Consider the following 14,302-nt stretch of genomic DNA (forward strand, 5'->3'; position numbering starts at 1 on the left):
CAAAACAAAACAAAACAAAATGCTGCATAAAAATGCAGCATCTTCATATAACTCTACTTACCAGAATGTAGGAATGTAACATGCAGGAACAGTGGTGCAGGAGTCAAGTAGACCTAAGTGTCTAATTATCTTCTGCCAATTACTCATTGTGTGGTTCTGGGAAACGTTAGTCTGTAAAATGGGATTAATAATACTTGTCTTGGAGGATCATTTCAAGGAATCCTATGGTTTACTTGACTTTCTTCCTCCCTTTCTCTGTCTTCTCACATCATCTAAACTTAAATGAAAGAAGTGTACTTTGTAGCTATTTAGATAACAGAATAGGATTAATGCCTACTCATCTCCCAGTGATAATAGCAAGGATGAAGGAAGAGAGAGATAAAGAGAAAGGATTTAACTGCAGGTCCATGAACCAGAATCTCCTCTCAAATCTTGCATCATTTTGCAATAGTTAAGCACTTAGTGATAAAATAAAGACAATCTTCTTAGCACTTCCTACAGGGGGATGCCTTTAGACTGCAATATGACCATAGTTCACAGAGATTACCAGTATTATTCCATAAGAAACCGAGGCAGAGGGAGTTAGTACTTTGTATGGGTGAACAGTTAACAGGAAGGACCAAAATTTAAACCTAGGCAGTCTTATCCCAGGGGTTCCCAAACACTCAGATCTCCCAGATATAGAAAATAGAAAGCTAGTAACAGTTGGTTTAAAAATTCTTCGGCAGGGCGCAGTGGCTCACGCCTGTAATCCCCGCACTTTGGGAAGCCAAGGTGGGTGGATCACCTGAGGTCAGGAGTTCGAGACCAGCCTCTACTTCCAGCAAAGAGACTTCTGCTAAATCAGTAATTAATCAGTTGGCTTCGCCAACGTGGTGAAACTCCATCTCTACTAAAAAATAAAAATAAAAAATTAGCCAAGTGTGGTGGCACACACTTGTGGTCCCAGCTACTTGGGAGGCTGAAGCAGGAGAATTGCTTGAACCTGGGAGGCAGAGGTTGCAGTGAGCTGAGATCGCGCCACTGCACTCCAGCCTAGGTGACAGAGTGAGACTTCATCTCAAAAAAAATAAAAAAAAAAAAATAATAAAAAGATTCTCAAGCATTTTTGGCAGGTGTTGGGACTGGTGGTGAAATAAACTGTTAGTAGTGAAGCCTCCTGGATCAAATGCTCAAATATGTGTCTGAGCTGTTTTAAAGTTCCATAATCCTCAAGAGTCTAATTAAATTGTCTGTACAAATATTCTATGTAAAGATGGGCACAAAGAGGAAAGAAAACAATGTGAGAAGGAAAATAGAGAGAGATGAGGGGAAGATAAATGGCTATGGGTGGCAATGGATAATTCAATTTCTCCTTAAGTTTAATCATTTATGATTATTTTCCTATGGCTTTATCTTAATGAGAAAGGCAACTTTGGAATGCTCAGAAATGTCATGTATTAATGAAGCAGCTTTTATGTAAATATGTACTGATGTTGTAAATTGCATGGAACATATTTATACCAAAAAATATTCATTTATTGGAAACTCACATTTAATTGGGCTTGCTGTATTTTTATTTGCTAAGTCTGGCCTCCCGACATGAGTGCATGGATGATGTTCCCCGCATTCTTACTCTCCATCTCTGGCCACACTCATTGCTCTCCTCTTCCTTAGAAACTGCCAAAAAGCTGCCACCCAGCAATTGCTTCTGGGGCCCACCACGGGCAAGCTGAATCCTGTGCCTGGAGTTTGGTTCTTGATGACTTTCAAACAGTCAAATGCTAATTTCCCACACTGTCATTCATACATTGTCATCTATGGACATTACTAAGCTCCTTGTACCTTACTGTGTCTTGTTGAAAGAGCTCTTCTCTTTGTAGAATGGCATGGGAGGGAGGCCTGGCCATGCAGGCGCTCCCTGTTCCTTGTCTCTGACTGCTGGCACCATCAGTCATTTCCCCCATGAGAGCTTTTCTTGCCAATTCTGCTTGAGTCCAGCAATTGGCAACCTCTGGGCCTGGCCCTCCCTCTCATCAGATGTGCCCAGGCACGTGTGGATAGGCTTAGGCTCCTGGGACTCCTCTTCCCTCCTCCTCCCCCAGCTCCCATACTCAGACCATAGACATTCCCATTAAGCTGCAAAAATAAGGCTAAAGCAGCTTTAACAATGACAAGGGTTTAAAACAACATTGCTTATTTGATTATTATTGGACTAAAATCTTCTAGTAACAAAGCGCCCACTGCTAGCTTCAGCATAATGTAATAATTACCACATTTTGTTGGAAATTCAAATGTGCCTATGAAAGAATGTCACTGTGTTATATTATATAACTACACTTTTTACGGATAGAAGACTTATTGCCCTTTGTAATATAATAATAACGATCATAGACTGTGGGGTGTGGACACTGGGTTGCGTGTGGGGTCATATAATCCTAGGGAGCATTTGGGAGTTATCAGTGTAGCCCACGTTGCCTGTGCTTCGTGGCAGGTCCAATTGGACAGATGATGAATGGATTTGCTGATCTCTCCCTTTACCTTCTTGAACTAACTCTATTACCTTTGGCTGATACACATCTGACCTTTGAAAATGCTGTTTGATGACCTGATAACACAAGAATTTATAGTGCTAGGCTTACCAGGTGATAAGTTGTGATTCTCTAACATTGTATTTACTCAATCCACCACTCGGAGCAGAGCAGAGCGATTTTCTCCCAAGACTCCAGTCAGTAAATTTGCATTTCTGGCTTACGATTCCATGTTAACATCGTTGATTTGTAATTTGAATTATTTTCCTCACTGATATTAAGAGACAGGCACTGCCCCCAAAGCACAAGCCCTTACACTGTGCTCTTGTGTAACCAACAGTTGTCACTGCCCACCTGAGACGTACGGACCTCAGTGTGCCTCCAAATACAATGACTGTGAAGGGGGTTCTGTGACACGCTGTGTCCATGGCATCTGTGAGGATTTAGTCCGCGAGCAAGCTGGAGAGGTGGGTCCCTTCCCTAAATGTGCCTCCTTGCAGAGAGCCATGGTTAGTAGCTCCTCCTCCTCCTATGCCCACTGTATACAAGCACTGCCTGGAGCTTGTAGAGGTGAAGTCACTTCCTGCCTGTAAGTGGGACGTAGGCGAGGAGGGGAGATGAACCGTGCAGGAAATAGGACCCAGAGATTAAGATGTCATTATGTAAAATAGGACCTTTTTTTTTTTTTTTTTTGAGGCAGAGCCTCACTCTGTCACTCAGGCTAGAGTGCAGTGGCACGATCTCAGCTCACTGCAACCTTCACCTCCCTGGTTCAAGCAATTCAATTCTCATGCCTCAGCCTCCTGAGTAGCTGGGATTACAGGAACATGCCAACATGCCTGGCTAATTTTGGTATTTTTAGTAGAGACGGGGTTTTGCCATGTTGGCCAGGATGGTCTCGAACTCCTGGCCTCAAGTGGTCCACCCACCTCAGCCGCCCAAAGTGCTACAATTACAGGCATGAGCCACCACACCCAGCAGAAATAGAATCATTTTTATTATCCCGTCATGACTCTCTCTGAGATAAGACCTTCTCTTGGCCTTGTAAGTTTTATTTTAACAGTGACAAAACACAGGAATATAAAAGGGCCAGTCTTGTTGGCAACATGTGGTTTCAAAGAGTCTGACTTTTCCTGACCTGAGTCTCTGGAACTGCTGCAGACTCTAAGAGCCCACTCCCCAGAATACCCCTCCATGCCCTAGGTCCTGATGACTTTGACCCCTGACCCTTAAAGTTGTCCAGTCTTGGCTGGCTTGGCTCTTCATGAGAACTTCAATTCTTTATTTTTAGTTCTATTTTTTCTACCCATGTGATGGAAAATAGTTCCCATCCAATGATGGGGATGGAAGGGTTGAGGAGGCGGGTAGGAGGAAGAATTTTCCAAAGAAAAACAAACAGAATTGAGTTTCCAAGGTCTGTGCCTACATGGGTGTTTTTCCCTCTAAAAACATAGCAGGCTGAGTTGATTGACTTTAATTATATTGACTTACGGTTCTTGATTGTTGTTACTCTTTCCCTGGCATCTTTGGGAGAAATTATAGCTTGCTTTTACTCTGAAATAAAGATGTTTCCCTTTTTGCATGGTCTGGTCTAAATGCTTAATCATATGGGAAGGAAAAGAGAAGCCAGTGGATTGGCTGTATGGAAATGAACGTTAGAGGATAAACAGCTTGGGGCTTGATGAAATGTTCAAAGGCTTTTCTTGCTGATTTTCATGATTGTCTTTATTCATGCTGTTGTCATCCTGCCAGCCCAAGTACAGCTGCATCTGTGATGCTGGGTGGATGTCTCCACCAAACAGCCCTGCCTGCACACTGGACAGAGACGAGTGCAGCTTCCAGCCCAGGCCTTGCTCCACACTTGTGCAATGTTTCAATACTCTAGGCTCTTTCTATTGTGGGGCCTGCCCAACAGGTACGTTCTCAGGGCCATATGCCAGGCTCTGCATGCCAGGTTGGCGAGGTGCTAGAATCAATTTTCTTTCACTATTGATGAGTAAGAAGACCATTCTTAGGAGGTGTGCAAATCCAGTTTTGTGTCCTGGTTCACTAGCTTCTGCTCGACGATCTCACTGCTATCACAATTCCACGACAGAAGGGGGAGGCTTGTCCAAAACTGTGCTAGAGTCAGACTTTGGGGCAAGGTTAGCCATAGAATTTGTAAGTTAGACAATGCATTGCAGTGACCGTCAACCGACCGGATTTGAGATCAAAAGAAATACTCTAGTCCCACCTTCCATACTAACCAGATGTTTGTACACATGGGGAAATTATTTGACCTCTTTCCATCTCCACCACAGTCCAGTAGCTCTTGCCTGGGTGTGTCATTAGCGTATCTTGTGGACTTGACATAAACAGAGATATCCAGCTCCATCACAGCCCTGCAGCAACTGAATCTCTAGGGACACCGGATGTTGAGTCATGGAAAACCTGGGCTCTGTTAGTCAAAGACTGCCTGGGTTTGAATCCAAGGGCATCTTTTGTTCTATGAGATAGTCATCATACATTCCACACATATTTTTTTTGTAGGATGCCTACTGCGAGCAAAGCACTGTGCTGGGTGCATTGGTAGGCAATTAGCCAGACCTCAGGTTTATCTGCCCTCCAGGGGTGTTCTTAGAAATGGAGCACAAAGATAATGTAATAATAGTAGCTGGTTTTCTTTTGCTTTGTTTTTGTTATTGTTTTGAGACAGAGTCTCTCCCTGTCACCCAGGCTGGAGTACAGTGGCATGATCTCAGCTCACTGCAACCTCTACCTCCTGGGTTCAAGCAATTCTTCTGCCTCAGCCTCCCGAGTAGCTGGGATTATGGGCGCAAGCCACCATGCCCAGCTAATTTTTGTAGTTTTAGTAGAGACGGGGTTTGCCATGTTGGCCAGGCTGGTCTCAAACTCCTGGCCTCAAGTGATCTGCCCACCTTGGCCTCCAAAAGTGCTGGGATTACAGGCGTGAGCCACCACGCACGGCCTGCTTTTTATTTTTAGTAAAAGTGTTATTAAGGCACTGTATAAGTAATTTTTAATTCTTTTAACTACAACAAAACCAAGACATGGTAAGAATAAGTATTACTCACATTTTAAAATATGATAACTTGAGCTTAAAGAGGTTGAATAACTTGCCCAAGATCACATAGCTTTACAGATAGCCAGAATTGAGACCCAAGTTTCTTGGCGAGTTTCTTCTCTCCAAGAAACCCCACAAACCTATTGCCCAGGTAGTGATTTTTGGTTTAGTGGTTTTCTGCGTGTATATATTAGATCTTGTAAAACTGGAAAGAAATGGAGAAAAACCTATGAAGACTTTTTCCCTCTTAGTTCTCAGGGGCAAGCATGATTTGCAAGCAATCACATTTTGAAGGTAATTTATCATGCACAATCTTTAAAAACTATAAATCGGAAAAATAAATTATTTAAATTAGAGGATTGGCAATGTGTTTTTACATTCTTCTTTTTATTGTTGGAGAAGAAAAAGAGAAACAATTTTGTTCTTGTTTATCACTCTATTTTTCCTGTAATATATAGCAGTTACATTTTATAAGCAGCAAAGCAATATATGCTGCTTATAAAATATCACTACAAAAATACGGAAAAAATAGAAAAAAATACCTTTGATCTTATCACACAGAGGACCATGATGAACATTCGGGCATTTTTTTCTTCCAACTTTTTTCATGTATGCATTTTGCCATGCACTAATATGATAATTGTCTTAGGTAGAGTCTTAGAAAAGGATTCTGCTTAAATTAAAGAATATAAATATTTTTAAGTCTTTAAAGGTTTTTAAAGATTCTTATAATTGTAATAATTTGAATTATAAAAGTAATACAAATCTACAACCATTGAATAAAATGGGAACCACTAAAGTAAAATTATTAAATCTCATCTTCCTAATGACACCATTAGTCATTTGTTCTCCTTCCTCTTTTACCTTATTCTTCATTCGTACAAGCACATATGCAGGAGTTTAAAAAATTCTTTCCCAAAATTAGGAGTATGAGCCCAATCCTCCATATGATTTTAACAGTTAGTTTCTTTTTGTTTCTGTTTTTGAGACAGGGTCTTGCTCTGTTGCCCAGGCCAGAGTGCAGTGGTACAATCTTGGCTCACTGCAACCTCTACCTCCCGGGTTTGAGGGATTCTCCTGCCTCAGCCTCCCAAGTAGCTGGGACTCCAGGGGTGCACCACCACGTCCAGCTAATTTTTGTGTTTTTAGTACAGATAGGGTTTCACCATGTTGGCCAGGCTGGTCTTGAACTCCTGGCCTGAGGTGATCTGCCCACCTCAGCCTCCCAAACTGCTGGAATTACAGGCATGAGAACCACCTTGCTCAGCCACGTTTAGTATTTTAATTAATGTATATATAAAAATTCTTTCAGTGTTTGTGTGTATGCACATGTAGGTATATAGGTGTGCGCATGATATTAAAAAGTGTTTTTAGTGTTCGGTCACAAAGATGAGTCATAAGGTGTTCGGCTATGCTTCTATTGATGCTTGAGGGGTTTTTCCCAATTAAACAGCGCTGCAGTAGACATCCTCTTACCTACATCTTAGTGTGGTGGTAGTTTTATCACAATAGGCTGAATTTTAATAAGTGCAATTGGTAGTCAAAGTCTGTGTATTTAAAAAATGTTAGTGAATACAGCCAGAGCTCTTTCCAAATAGTTTATATCAATTTAATGTCTAACTATCAGCATATAAGAGGAACCCATTTGCCCACTTTGTTGCCAGAATTTGATTTTAAGAATTCAAAACAACTTTTGCCAATCTGATAAGCATATCTCATTTTTATTTTATAGTTCCTTAGGTGGAGAAAGTTTTAATATGTTTTGACTTGTATTTCTTCCTTGTTGACTTGTCTATAGAGCTAAACTTTTAAATCTTCTTGTTTTTCTAGGCTGGCAAGGAAATGGATATGTTTGCGAAGATATCAATGAATGTGAGATAAATAACGGTGGCTGTTCTGTGGCTCCACTTGTTGAATGTGTGAATACGCCTGGGTCTTCCCATTGTCAGCCCTGTCCACCAGGTGCTGCCTCGGTTCAGTGTCAACCTCCTGACCCCAGTACAGGGAACACAGACATTTGAATATGGAATCTTGTGCTCCATTTAAAATATGATTTCTGGCTGAGCGCAGTCGCTCATGCCTGTAATCCCGGCACTTTGGGAGGCTGAGGTGGGTGGATCACATGAGGTCAGGAGTTCGAGACCACCCTGGCCAAGATGGTGAACCCCCTTTCTACTAAAAATACAAAATTAGCTGGGCGTGGTGGCGCGTGCTTGTAATCCCAGCTACTTGGGAGGCTGAAGCACAAGAATCACTTGAACCTGGGAAGCGGAAGTTGCAGTGAGCTGAGATTGCGCCACTGCACTCCAGCCTGGGCAACAGAGTGAGACTCCATCTTAAAAAAATAAAAAATAAAATATGATTTTTGTCTTAGGAGAGAAAATAGTACAGAAAGTTTTGTTTATCTTGTGAATTCAGGACACATTAGTATAACACTCTGATAAGAAAGAAAAAACATTTTGAATATCAATGGAAAACAACAAACTTTACAAACTGTCAGATAGCTACAGAGATAATGCAGAATTTGAAAAGTTTTCTGAGTGGATCACAGACTTACTGTTCCATTGCCCTCACAAATAATTTATTAATATCGTGCACTCCTGAGTTGTTTTGTATACCAAGTTTACTAAACCACAGTCATCACAGTAGGCATATTTAGTAATTGTTGGTTTCCCTCCTTTTCTGGAAAGAAGTCTTTTCTGCTATTCTCTAACCTAAATCAAATTACTATCCAAGAAGTTCAGGGAGTACTAAGGGATAAACTGAAATCTTGTATGTTTTAATAACATGGAACTACAGTACTTTGGGCTGCTATAATAATTGACGTCTAAGAACATCAGAGTCACTGTAACGTAAAAATATTAACTTTTTTAGTGTCAGCACTTTCTAAGTCAACCAGCAGTTTTATACATATTTTTTCATTAGAAACAACCCAGAACATTGTTTAGGAAATCAAGTTACTAATTCTTGTTATTTTTCATATTTATGAAATTTCATTTGTTGATGACATTTTATACTTATTTTTTTGTTTTGATGAGAGAGGATCCCTGATTGGTCTGTTTCATGATATTTGAATCCTAGACAGACATTGTCCTCCCATCTTCTTGACATTGTTTCTTATGCCCTGGCTCTTGTTCTCATCAGGGTACCAGGGTGACGGAAGAGTGTGCACACTCATAGACATCTGCTCAGTCGGTAATGGGGGCTGCCACCCAGACGCCTCATGCTCCTCAACTCTAGGTAATGACTCATTTCTCTCTTTGGCTTTGGGCATTGTAATAAGACCCTCTAAACCAATTCAACATCTTACACACAAAATCCTCTGTTCTCAAAATTATTATTTTGACCTTCAAGCCTAAAATTAATCCATGTCATGAAACTACATGTTTGAGTTTCTTTTTTTTGTTTGTTTTGAGATGGAGTCTCGCTCTGTTGCCCAGGCTGGAGTGCAGTGGTGCAATCTCGGCTCACTGCAAGCTCTGCCTCCCGGGCTCACGCATTCTCCTGCCTCAGCCTCCTGGGTAGCTGGGACTACAGGCGCCCGCCACCACACCCGGCTAATTTTTTGTATTTTTAGTAGAGACGGGGTTTCACTGTGTTAGCCAGGGTGGTCTTGATCTCCTGACCTCATGATCTGCCCGCCTCGGCCTCCTAAAGTGCTGGAATTGCAGGCGTGAGCCGCTGCACCTGGCTGGATTTCTTAAAAATGTAATAAGCTATGCTCTTTAATGGTCTGCTCTAATTTAGGAAATAAGGTAATTAAGCCAACTAATTAATTAATGACTGTATTCCAACAAGCAGGCAGGAGAAAAGAAGGAAGAAGGCTATGCCACCTTCTTTTAAAGGACTCTTCCGTTTCTAGGCTGTTGCTTAGAACTGAGCCGACTGGCTAAACCTGGCTGCAAAGGGAGGTTAGGAAGTACAGTCTATATTTCAGGCATCCTGAGTCCAGCTGAAATGAGGAGTTCAGAATGAAGGAAGGAGAGAATGGATCTAGGGTGGCAACCAACAGTGTTTGCAATACTACATAAAAGGGTTTAACCCTGTAATTTAACAAAATATATACTGCTGAACTTTCTCCAAGAAAGGTTGTATCAATGTATGTATTCACCGACAGTATATAAAAATACATATTTACTCTTTGACAATAATAGATATTATTATTATTTTTAATCTTGGTCAGTTTTATAGGCAAAATTAGTTTTTCCATTATTTTCATTTATACTTTTTGATTACTAATAATTAATATTTTCCATATTTTCACTGGGCATTTTTTTATTTGTTCATCCCCTTTACTCTCTTTCTTTCTTACTGATTGGCAAAATCTCTTTATGTACTAAAGACATTATCTCATTATATGTCTTATGTTTTATAAATGTTTTTCCTGGTATGTTGTTTTTCTTTTAATCTTGTGGTGGTATTTTCTGTAAGGTTTAGAATTGTTATGTAGTCAAAAAGATAAATCTTTTCTCTAATAATTTCTCCCTTCGCAGTCATGTTTAGGAAGGCCTTCTTTACTGAACTCTTTAAAAATTGTCAAGTACATGTTCTTTTATACTTTTATGGGTTTCCTTATGGTAAGATATTTTATATTTTTAGAATGTATTTTTTATCTATAGCATCAAATAGAGATCTGGCTTGGTATTTTTGCTCAAATAAGTGGACCCAACTCCATCTCTTGAATAATCGTATCTCTTGCTATTTCAAGATACCACCTTTATTTTTTATTAATTTGTCATATACTTTCATATATAGAAAAGAATATATATGTGTATGTAAACACACACACACACATACGTGTGACTAAATGCTTATTAATTGATTATCAACATACCAAAGTGGTTAGGAGCATGACTTCTAGATAAAGACTGCTCTCATTTTTCCCTGGGCTCCACCATATTTTAGCTGCTTGTCCTCAGTCAAGACACTTAATCTCTATGCTTTAGTTCTCCATCTATAAAATGAGGATAATAATAGCACCTGCCTCAGGGTGCTTGAGATGATTAAATGAGTCCTTATATGTAAAGTGCTTGTAACAAATATTATTACAAACTTAACTCTTTCTTTAATATGGAAGACGGTCATAATGTTGATGACATGAAGTATTAATAGCACTTTATGTACTTTTAGGCTGCCCTTCTTTACTGCAACCTGTAAGCTCACCCTGGGAACCTTAAAAAATTTCTAGGCAGAGCTGCAACAGTTTTAGAGCTTACTTAGTCCATTTTTCCCTATAAATATATTTTTTTCTTTTTCTTTCCTTCTTTTTTTTTTTTTTTTTTTTGAGTTGGAGTCTCGCTTTGTCGCCCAGGCTGGAGTGCAATGGCATGATCTCCGCTCACTGCAAACTCCATCTCCCGGGTTGAAGCAGTTCTCCCACCTCAGCCTCCCGAGTAGCTGGGACTACAGCCATGTGCTGCCACACCTGGCTAATTTTTGTATTTTTAGTAGAGACAGGGTTTTGCCATGTTGGCCAGACTGCTCTCGAACTCCTGACCTCAAGTGATCCGCCCGTCTCGGCCTCCCAAAGTGCTGGGATTATAGGCGTGAGCCACCGCGCCCGGCCCAAATATTTTTAAAAGAAGTAGTTAACTATAAAAAATGCATTTCTAGGCAATTCTTTATTTAAGAAATATATTTGTGTTTTTAATATTGAAATGGAATCTTGCAAGTAATATAAGCTGAGAATATAAAAAACTTATATTGTCATTCAATTCTACTGTAAATCTGTCACATTGTATAATTTGTTTTATTTTCTAAATTATTCAGCAGGGTTTTTCTATCCATCTTAAACAGTTCTTGCTGATGGAGAAATGTAGTTAAGCGCCACATTGATTTCCTTGTATTATTTCAACCATTGTACAATATAGTAGAACGAACATATATCTCTGCAATGAGATGTGGCTTTTTGTGATTAAGTGAGAAATCTGGAAAAGTCTCTGGATATTAAATTTAGTACAATTTTGTGATGTCTATGATGAGTATTTTTTTTACTTAACATTGTGTAAGAAAACTGTCAAGACACTGAATGCTCTAATACTATTGTTAGCTATTATCTCATGTACATCATAATTAATCGTGGATGTTAATTCATGTTTTAAATAGACTCAATCATTTCAAATTCCTTTCGACCAAGTTCCTTCCCAACCCAATTCAATTGCCATTGTTTTAACCTTGTACCATGGTGATGAGGAGCTCATCAGAAGTGTGGGAGAAGTTTTGGCGCTGGTATTTGGTTGATGTCCCCATATATTTATGTTACTGTATTATCTTCAATCTGTGATTTTATTGCAAACATCTTTTAGAGACTTGAGTTCATTCTCTAATGGCTATTTAGCCTGTTTAAAACTGGCAGCATACGGGCCGGGTGCGGTGGCTCACGCCTGTAATCCCAGCACTTTGGGAGGCTGAGGCAGGTGGATCACGAGGTCAGCAGATGGAGACCATCCTGGCTAACATGGTGAACCCCGTCTCTACTAAAAAACACAAAAAATTAGCCGGACGTGGTGGCAGGTGCATGTAGTCCCAGCTACTTGGGAGGCTGAGGCGGGAGAATGGTGAGAACCCGGGAGGTGGAGCTTGTAGTGAGCCAAGATCGCACCACTGCACTCCAGCCTGGGCAACAGAGCGAGACTCTGTCTCAAAAGAAAAAAAAACAAAAAAGAAACAAACAAACAAACAAAAACCACCTGGCAGCGTACAATCTGCACGTCCAGGTAACTGGGGAAATGTGGCCTGCCCGTGTAAGCTACACGCCCATGCAGATGTGCCATAGGCACCCTACACATGAGGGGGCTGCTTGCTCTCTGGGCTCCTCTTCATTCTAGCTGTTTGTCCTTGGCCAGGACAGTCTGTCTGTGCTCTGGCTTCATCTATAAAATGGGGATTATAAAAGAATATCTACATAGGCCTTTTTGTTGTTGTTGTTGAGATGGAGTCTTGCTCTATCGCCCAGGCTGGAGTGCAGTGGCGGGATCGTGGCTCACTGCAACCTCCACCTCCTGGGTTCAAGCAATTCTTCTGCCTCAGCCTCCTGATTAGCCTGGACTATAGGCCACCATGCCCAGCTAATTGGTTTGTATTTTTAGTAGAGACAGGGCTTCACTGTGTTGGCCAGGTCAAACTCATGACCTCAAGTGATCTGCCTGTCTCGGCTTCCCAAAGTGCTGGGAATACAGATTCCATCGTGCTCTTTATTATTATTATTATTATTTAAAAAAATTTTTTTTTGGAAATGGAGTCTCATTCTGTCACCCAGGCTGGAGTGCAGTGGCGCTCTCTCAGCTCACTGCAACCTCTGCCTCCCGGGTTCAAGTGATTCTCCTGCCTCACCCTCCCAAGTAGCTGGGATTATAGGCGGCGCCACCACACCCAGCTAAGTTTTGTATTTTTAGTAGAGACAGGATTTCTCTATGTTGGCCAGGCTGGTCTCTAACTCCTGAACGCAAGTGATCTGCCCACCTCAGTCTCCCAAAGTGCTGGGATTACAGGTGTGAGCCACTGCACCCAGCCCTCTATTGGGTTCTTGAGAGGATTAAATCAGTGTAAATCCAGTGCTTGCAACAGATAAGTTTCATCCTAAGAATCTCCTTTTCTGCTGTTAACTCCTCCATGAGGAGGAATGTCTGTCTTCCCCAGGTGCCCCTCACCTTTATGCACAGCTCAGGACCATCTAACATATGGGCTGACAGCACTGATGTCAACCCAATACTTCAATAATGTATTGACCGCATTTAATGGCTTTCTTATTTTAAGCTAAGAAATAAAAAAATAAAGATTCTAATGTTTTCTCCTCATACCTTGTTTTATCTGCCCGTCAAAATATGCAGACTGGATGTTGGTGGATCCTTGTTTATACAGCATATTCTGAGTTTAGATGCTGCATCTGAACAGAGCATCTGAACAGAGGAGGAGAACTGTATTTACACGTTTGTTTTTATTTCTGAACAGGATCCTTACCTCTCTGCACGTGTCTCCCGGGTTATACTGGAAATGGTTATGGGCCAAATGGATGTGTACAGCTCAGTAATATTTGCCTAAGTCACCCCTGCCTAAATGGACAATGCATCGTAAGTCCTTTGTTCTTCCTGTGGACAGAGAGTACCTGAGAATAATTTTAGTTTCCCGCCTATAAAATGTATCGTTATAGGATTCAGGAATGTTAAGCTAATGAGTCAAGTTTCAGATAAGGAACTGTCGAGATCTCTCAGATAAAAGATAGATAATGATTTTAGTTCTCAGGAAAAAACATTGAGTTAATTTTTTGTCTCAGTGGTTTATGAAATACTAAACTACACCTGCAGTTTGATCTAAATAAATCTGACTTATACTTAACAATTACCATTTAAACTTATTAATAACAAGTTAGACTACTAGACAATACCTATATATAAATACATATATATTTGTAGCACCTGTTAAATATATCAATAGGCCAGGCATGGTGGCTCACACCTGTAATCCCAGCATTTTGGGAGGCTAAGGTGGGTGGATCACGAGCCAGGAGTTTGAGACCAGCCTGACCAACATGGTGAAACCCCATCTCTACTAAAAAAAAGTTAGCCAGGCATGGTGGCACATGCCTGTAATCCCAGTTACTCAGGAGGCTGAGACAGGAAAATCACTTGAACTCGGGAGGTGGAGGTTGCAGTGAGCTGAGATCACACCACTGCACTCCAGCTGGGGTGACAGAGCGAGACTCCATCTAAAAAAAAAAAAAAAAAAAAAA

The 14,302-nt window shown here is 40.7% G+C and overlaps 1 protein-coding gene across 1 annotated transcript in view; it reads left to right on the plus strand.

The window, feature by feature from the left end:
* The window catches only part of CUBN (cubilin), a 308,229-nt gene that overhangs the window by 11,706 nt on the left and 282,221 nt on the right, over positions 1 to 14,302 (plus strand). Inside the window, 5 exon segments of the mRNA XM_031652472.1 lie at positions 2,851 to 2,977; positions 4,263 to 4,425; positions 7,405 to 7,536; positions 8,719 to 8,814; positions 13,525 to 13,643. Coding sequence (XP_031508332.1) covers positions 2,851 to 2,977; positions 4,263 to 4,425; positions 7,405 to 7,536; positions 8,719 to 8,814; positions 13,525 to 13,643 — 637 coding nt within the window.

The sequence above is a fragment of the Papio anubis genome, chromosome 11 (genome assembly GCF_008728515.1).
Source record: "Papio anubis isolate 15944 chromosome 11, Panubis1.0, whole genome shotgun sequence".
Classification (NCBI taxonomy): domain Eukaryota; kingdom Metazoa; phylum Chordata; class Mammalia; order Primates; family Cercopithecidae; genus Papio; species Papio anubis.